Source organism: Bufo gargarizans, chromosome 4, assembly GCF_014858855.1.
Source record: "Bufo gargarizans isolate SCDJY-AF-19 chromosome 4, ASM1485885v1, whole genome shotgun sequence".
NCBI lineage: Eukaryota > Metazoa > Chordata > Amphibia > Anura > Bufonidae > Bufo > Bufo gargarizans.
In genome coordinates, this window is record NC_058083.1 from 333780541 (window position 1) to 333789020 (window position 8480).

Consider the following 8480-nt stretch of genomic DNA (forward strand, 5'->3'; position numbering starts at 1 on the left):
CACACCCATATGACACTGCTGGCTGGGTTTGATATAGGCCAGTCAAGACCAGGCCTGGAACGTGGGGAGTGGTCACCCACCCAGCACTTTTGACTACTCCCAGTAAGAGCCGTCCCGGATCAGCTATACAGCCATACTACAATAGCAAAAGTGTCAATCAGCACTAGCTGCCGCTGGCACCTGAAATTACTGGCTCGTACTTCACTTAGGCCAGGGACCTCGGTGACACATACCTTCCGTCAACGACGGACCCTTGCCCCTTCCTACATGTGAAAGGTGAATGTTGGCTAGGTGCACAAGGTTGGCTGACATACTAAAGTGGAACAGCTCTGCCAAAATGAACCAGGGGTCTACCAGATGTGTATCTACAACAACAGTTCAGCAAACCCTACTGCGTATGACAGGCATGGCCAACCAGAGGCTCTCCAGCTGTTGCAAAACTACAACTCCCATCATGCCGGGACAGTCTACAGCCATCAGCCTACAGCAGGGCATGGTGAGAGTTGTAGTTTTACAACAGCTGGAGAGCCGCAGGTTGGCCGTGCCTGGCGTATGGGGCTTGGAAGCAGACGGATGGTCATTGCATCTCTGCTAAAAAAGTTGCATTGGCAGAAAGGGCTTCAGTTTTCATGTCAGTATAGGAACTGGACCTCTGCTAATTTGCATAGGGTTGCCTTCTCTGATGAGTCACATTTTCGGCTTCATTGAATGGATGGACGTTGGCGTGTCATGCAAGAAACATCAGAGAACAAACACCCTGCAGCAATTGCTGGAAGAACAAAAGCTGGTGGTGGCAACATTATGATCTGGGGAATGTTTTGTGACATTCTCTGGGCCTACTCATCCACGTGGAAGGCACTCTCAGCTGACTTGGGTATGAATCCAGCCTTGCAGATCACGGGCATCCATTCATGCTGATTGTCTTCCCTGGGGTGGATGGGATCTTCTAGCAAGACAGTGTTGATTGCCACCAGGGGCGGACTGGGCCGGGGGGCAGGGGGGCAATTGCCCCCCGGGCCTCTCTGTCAGCTCATTGTCCCGGCCGGCTGGGCCGGAATTATATGTGACTGCACACTGCAGCCTGCCCTGCGGAGGGAGACGGGGAGCTGGGGAGGCGTGCGGCCGGCAGCCTATCAGAGAGGCCGCCGGACCGGTGCAGGCGACGAGATGACGTCATCGCGCCGCCTGACTGAGCCGCTGCGCGGCCGTAAAGTAAGGAGCAGCGCTGGAGGCGGGACGGGAGTATTTCAGTGAAGGTGCTGGACTCGGCTGGAGGTAGGAGGTAAGTATAAGTCTGACTGGCTTTTTTTCCTCCTTATTTCTGTCACTGATAGGGGGGCCTATCTGGCTACTGGCACATTATAGGGGGGGGGGGGCCTATCTGGATACTTGCACATTATAGGGGGGCCCTATCTGGCTACTGGAACATTATAGTAGGGGGCCTATGGGCTACTGGCACATTATAGGGGGGCCCTCTCTGGCTACTGGCACATTATAGGGGGGGTATGGCTACTGGCACATTATAGGGGGGTATGGCTACTGGCACATTATAGGGGGGTATGGCTACTGGCACATTATAGGGGGGCCCAATATGGCTACTGGCACATTATAGGGGGGCCCTATCTGGCTACTGGCACATTATCAGGGGGCCCTATCTGGCTATTGGCACATTATAGGGGGGGGTATGGCTACTGGCACATTATAGGGGGGTATGGCTACTGGCACATTATAGGGGGGCTATGACTACTGGCACATTATAGGGGGGCCCAATATGGCTACTGGCACATTATAGGGGGGCCCTATCTGGCTACTGGCACATTATAGGGGGGCTATGGCTACTGGCACATTATGGGGGGGGGTATGGCTACTGGAACATTATATAGGGGGGCTATGGGTACTGGCACATTATAGGGGGGCATATGGCTACTGGCACATTATTAGGGGGGCCTATGGCTACTGGCACAATATATGGGGGGCTATGGCTACTGGCAGATTATAGGGGGGCCTATTGGCTACTGGCAGATTATAGGGGGGCCTATTGGCTACTGGCAGATTATAGGGGGGCCTATTGGCTACTGGCACATTATAGGGGGCACTATGGGGACATTAGCTCAACTGGAGACATTACAAGGGTGTATTTTTGACACTGTCTATTATAAGGAGAATTATTACAACTGGGAAGGGGGCATTATGGTGGGCTTTATTACTCCCCCATGGTATGACCCCCTAGTAGCAGCACCAGCCTCTCCCTGCTCTGCTATCCCTCTGCCCCTTATCCAAATCCTTATTATGATATTTTTCTCATTAGGATAAAACACATCAGCTCCGCCGAGCCCCCGGACAAAGTGTGGAGGTGTCCGAGATCCCCAAGGGCCAAGCCAAGTAATTGTAAGTTTTCATATGAAATATGTTTATGTTATACACACATAGCATATACCGTGCCCCACAATATACAGCTGACGAAAGTGTCAAGGGGGGGGGGGGTCAGGAGGAGGCAGGGGAAATGGGTAAGCAGGAGGGGGGCTCAGTGGGCCTCTGCGTGTTACTTGCCCCCTGGGCCAAAAGTTGCCAGTCAGCCCCTGATTGCCACACGGCTAGAAATGTCTGACATTAGTTGGCAGAGCATGACCAAGACTTCCAAGTACTAACCTGGCCCCTAATTTCCAGTACTCAAACACAATTGAGCATCTATGGGACCAACTTCATTGTCATGTCCACTCTATATATCCTTCCACACACACCCTCTAGCAAATGTGGGATGCACTGCAGACAACATGGCTCCAGATACCTGTCACAACCTACCAGGACCTTACTTAGTCACACCCAGCTTGTCTAGCTGCTGTCCGTGCTGCACACGCTGGTTACTCTGGATATTAGCTGGTGATCATAATAATGTGACTGCACTGTGTAGAAGTTTATGCCATGCCTGAAGAGTGGATTAATAAATCAGCAAGGTTAAAGATTCTTCTAAGCCTTCAGGATTTAGAAAAACCACCTGACTAAATTATTTAAACTTCACTGAAGGGATGGATGAGCGCAAACTGACTAAAATTCTGTCATGAGACTACGGAAAAATAACAGACTTAACTTGCAATAATACAGAGTAAAACTGAGTGGCATGAAAGAGTGGAATCACATGTTCCAATGCAGCAGTTCCAAATATCTCCCAATAAGATAAAAGGGGTATAAGGCCTTATTCACACGTCCGTGATGACATCTGTGTCAAACTAGTCAGTGGTTCATCCGTGAAGATGTCAGTGAAGAATCTGTGTTTGCGCCGTGTCATCTGTATGCCACACACAATCTTACATTGAAAATTGAATTTCAGAGCATGTTCTAGTAACGATCTGTGAAGCATAGAAAAAAAAAAACACAGATGCCACCCGTGTTGTGCCAGTGTTTTTCACAGACCCATAGACTATAATGAGCGTGAAGGATTTGTACACATGGACAAAATTATGGTACTGGTAAATCACAGATGTGAAAATACACACATTAAAATCAATGGGTATATGTGTTGTCCATGGAGAACATGTTGATTACCTGTTACTTGCACTGATACAACAGTATTGTATAGGAAGTGCCAGACGCATGTCTCCTTCCCGCTGCTCCTTTTCCCCTTCCCCTTAAACATTTTCCCAAAACACAGAGAAACTGCAGCTGCACCTCCCTCCTCCCTGTCTACGTTACCAGTTGATACTTATAATTTCACGGAGGACCGAGAAGGTTTGTGAATATCTGCAGAGGTCTGCAGGCAAGGAACAAGGAATTATCGGCCACAGAAGATACTACTTACCTATAATAAGGCACCATTTAAATTATTTTAACCGTTTTTGATGTTCACATTAATTGTTATTACAATAGTGTTATATGGTGAAAGGTTTATTTCAGGGAGATGGAGCACTGACCTTCTACAACAATATCTTTATAAGTGTGCTCATTCCACAGTGTTTGTTGTGCTACATTTCTGATGACCAGAAACTGTTGCAAGACAGAGATTACAGATCAATTATTACTAAGCTATAATGAATGCTTATGACCTGTCAGGAGTTTAGAGATAAGGGCTACAGATCCATCTGACACAGCAGTTCTTTAACGGATTCAATGTGAAACAGAGAGCCTGCTAATAAACAAATGCACTGAAACTGAGGCTGTAGAAAAAGTGAATTGATTTAATCTCCATGTCCATAGACAAAGGCTCACATTTACTAACGTGAGTGCACCTACACTTTGCTGTAAACTGTGCCAAAATGTGGTGCAATTTGGCACTTTTGGCTTAGTTTGGTGCATCTAGCTTTAGAGAAATACTCTGCGTCTAGCTCATCAAGAAGCAGGAATTATCATGAAAATGGCATGACTTAGCAGGAAAGGGAGTTTGTTCTAAAATGCTACATTTCTGGCATATTATAGTGTCAAAGTTAGATCGATGTCTCTAATCATGCATCAAATTTATCATTCAGCATGCCATTGATAAAATTTCCTGTCTAAGTTTTCACCACAGGATTAGTAAATCTGCACCAAAAGTATTGACCAAAGCCATTCGTTACCCGATGACTTTATTAATCTTTATAGCCTTTTATGCAATAAATTTACTATACTACATTAAATACAAAGCCTGGTGACTCCTCATATACATGTTCTAAAACACTAACTAGCAAAGAATAGATCTGACATGGAAAAGATAAAGATAGAAACATGTTAGTCCGAAGCCAGACATCCTATTAAGTCAAGGCTGAAAAAAAAAAAATGAAATGTAACTTTCTGCTACTGCAATAGTTAAAGGGGTTTTTCTAGCTTGTACCTAAAAAGCCTCTTTCAGCTAAAAGAGAAGTCAGTTTGAGCAGCATTTACCCTTCCATCGTTCTGCCGATTACGTGATCCTGGCTGCGATCATGTGACCGTCCAACTGCACGTGGACTCTTCCTCTGATGTTGCAAGCAGATGAGCCCACAGGCAGTCAGTGACACCAGCCAGGATTGCAGAAGAGATGGAAGTGTGAGTACTGCACTTCTGTCTCCAGAATGGGGCCCCTGAAGTGAAGGAGAGCACACTGTGCATGCACTGTATGCTCTCCATTCACTGCTAAGGGAGTGCCAAAAACAGTAGAAACTGATTAGCAGGCACTCACATCTGTATTTCATACACATAAGAAATGTATTTTTAAAGGTAGTAGTAATATTGATACAATCTATCATATAGTGTATAAGACTACCAATGAGACCAAATAATAAAATCGTACAAGACCATATAGTAAAATCGTACAACATCAGATAAAAACTTGCAATATTATAAATCTTGTATCATGGATCTAAAAAGATATATTAATAATGGATATCAATGAGGTCCATACAATGACACCAATTAAGAGTCCAGTTTTGGTGGTGTATACATAAAGTGTATTGATGGTCGCATCAAGATTTATACTATTGCATGTTTTATCTGATGATGCAAGTTTTTATCTGATGTTGTATGATCTTACTATATGGTCTTGTATGATTTTATTATTTGTTCTCATTGGAAGTTTTATACAATATATGATAGATTTTATCAATATTACTACCTTTAAAAATACATTTGTTACGTGTATGAAATACAGATGGTGAGTGCCTGCTAATCAATTTATACTAGTATACTATGAAAGGATTAGGTGAATCACTCATAGCAGAGCACCATCGCCACAGTGATAAGAGAGGTGAGCCACTATATACTAAAATCTATCATTTAATCCGAGTGCCAAAAACAGCCGAGCAAGAGTGCGCGTACACAGCCAGCTCTCTATTCACCGCTATGGGGCTGGCTCAGCTATTTTCAGAACTAACATAGGGCGGCCTCGCATGCATCGCTTTTCTCCCTCACTTCAGGAGAGCCGGTCCCAGAGGGGAGACCCACACCTATCTGACACTGATCACATATCCCATCAATATCCTTTAACCTTTCTGCATGCGGTGGTATCATCGGCACTGGCATTCTACATGTAAGGGCATACAGGTATGCATTGAACAGGCAATGCATTCTTTCAGATGGGACTTGCTCCTAAACCAGGCTGTCACTTACGGTGTCAGGTAAAAATAATCTCTTCACTGCAATAAAACAGAATATTCTGGGGAGGATTCATGTGTTCTACATAATCTACCGAGTAATACTTCTTTCCTGTCTGCTACACAGCATTTCCCCATACAAAATAAATAATTTTACAGCTTGCATTCACATACCTTACAACTTTGGGACAATTTTTTTATCATTGCCTTTTACTCATTTTAGGCTAAAATAATTTGTTCGTCTTTATTAAAAATTTACAGCAGTTTTTGTGATACATGTGATAAAAAAAAAATCAGTCTATTTGCAGACTGTTGTTCCTGAGTTTTTCAGATGATGGCTAATGGGAATCCTATAGCTCTAATTTCCTGACTTCATAAACACACATACAAAACATATTCTTATCAGTCTCATAAGAGTTTAGCTATAGGCTAGGGCTACATGGTGATAATAAGTAATGCCACAAAAAGGGCACAATTAAGCCTCATGCAAACCGCAGATCTGCAAAAAACGGAAGCCGCCCGTGTTCCCGTTTGCAGAACAGAACTGGCAGCCCATTGTAGAAATGCCTATTCTTGTCTGCAAAATGGACAAGAATAGGACGTGCTATATATTTTTTGCGGGGCCACGGAATGGTGCAACGGATGCAGACAGCACACTGAGTGCTGTCCGCATCTTTTGCGGCCCCATTGAAGTGAATGGGTCCGCACCCGAGCCGCAAAAAATGCGGCTCGGATGTGGACCACAACAACGGTCGTGTGCATGAGGCCTTACACTGCGACATGTGTTGTGCTACATATTTTATAATGATAGTCAATATATGTTGTGACTGCGACGTGACAGTCGCACAAAAATCCAACTTGTATGGATTTTTTGCGACTGTTGTGTCCTACTCGCTACATGATGCAGTGCGATACCATTGACTAACATTATAAACATGTCACACGACATTTCTACGACAAGAAGTCGCGAGACACATGTCACCGTGTAGCCCTAGCCATGTGTTTACGAGGCTAGGGGGATCAGAGATGAGACCCCCAAATGTGTCCATAGCCTTTATTAACATACCAGGTATAATTTCAGGCATGCATGTGGTTTTAGGCATAATATGAAAATTATGTGGTTCAAAAAACGGTGAAAATGTAACTTGGGGCAGATTTGTTTGTGACTGTCCCATTCATCTGAATTAGACATGCAAAATTTCCCATGCTTGCAGCCCTTTAAATCCCATTTAGATAAATGGAATGGATTTCAGTGGCAGAAATTCCTGCAACAAATCTTCTGCTTGGGAACGCTCCCTAAAAGTACCGTATGATAAGTATAAGAGGCTGCTAATGGACAGTGCAGTGAGCGTATACTGAAGAATCAGAAAAAGTTCATGTACTCCCAACAGCAGGAAAACTGTTAGCAAAAATATTATTGTAAAATAAAGTTTGATGACACACAGCAAGTACTGAAGAAGCTAGATGCCTTACTCAAAGCTAAGAAACAATACTTTGTACGTTAAATATTAATTACAAATGTGTGCACATAGGAAGTATTACTTGTTAGATATACGGTATACTTGGACCTATTAGAAAACATAGCCTGAGGGACTGCTGCACTATACATTTCCTAAAAGGATTAGTATTGGAAAAAAAGAATGTAATATCATACACTCTATCCACTGTGGTTAATATTTGATGGTGCAAGTTGAAAATGACATATTAAATAAGATATGATGGGACACATACACAGTCTTATGGTATGAGACATATAATGGAGTATACAACAAATGCTATGGTAGCATTCAACCTCACCCAATTTCTCTCTAGCTAGAAAAAGAAACAACTCAGCCCAGTGTAGTATAACAGAAATAACAGAAACTAGGTGTACTCACTTGGGTTTTGTTGTTTAAAATTCCATCATAGCTTCCTCTGCGTGCCTTGTTCCTAGGGTGTGACATGGCAAGTCCAAGTCGGTAAAGAGCTTGCTTTACAAACACATGCCTAAGCTGAAACTGAATAGCTGAGCCACTTGACTAACCATTACAATCCTATATACAAACCCACAAAGGAGGGGCTATGCTCTGGTCTGATGGTCAGAGCCTTGAACAGCTGAGACCTGAGATGAAACATCCCTCTAGTACTCATGATAAAACGCTGCTCAAACTAATTAAGGGAACACTTAAATCACACATCGGTTCTCGAAGAATGAAATATTTAAGTTGAAAATCTTTACTTATTTAAATTGTGCAATTTGTTGAGAACTAAGTAAAGTATCAATGTAATCATCAACCAATTGGGGGATAGATTACAAATCACCCCGAAAATCACCCCCAAATGCTAGGGAACAAAGAGGTGAACTCTGTAGAGGGAAGGGTGATATTTGATATATATATATATATATATATATATATATATATTATTATATATATGATATTATATATATATTATTCAACTAAG

At 43.3% G+C, this 8480-nt stretch overlaps 1 protein-coding gene across 1 annotated transcript in view; it reads right to left on the reverse strand.

Annotated features, from left to right (window-relative positions):
• The window catches only part of LOC122935412 (T-cell activation Rho GTPase-activating protein-like), a 194580-nt gene extending 186577 nt beyond the window's left edge, over positions 1-8003 (reverse strand). The window contains exon 1 of the mRNA XM_044291183.1: positions 7916-8003. Coding sequence (XP_044147118.1) covers positions 7916-7981 — 66 coding nt within the window. The 5' untranslated portion in view covers positions 7982-8003. The remainder of the gene's footprint in view (positions 1-7915) is intronic.
• Between the last annotated feature and the right edge of the window lie 477 nt (positions 8004-8480).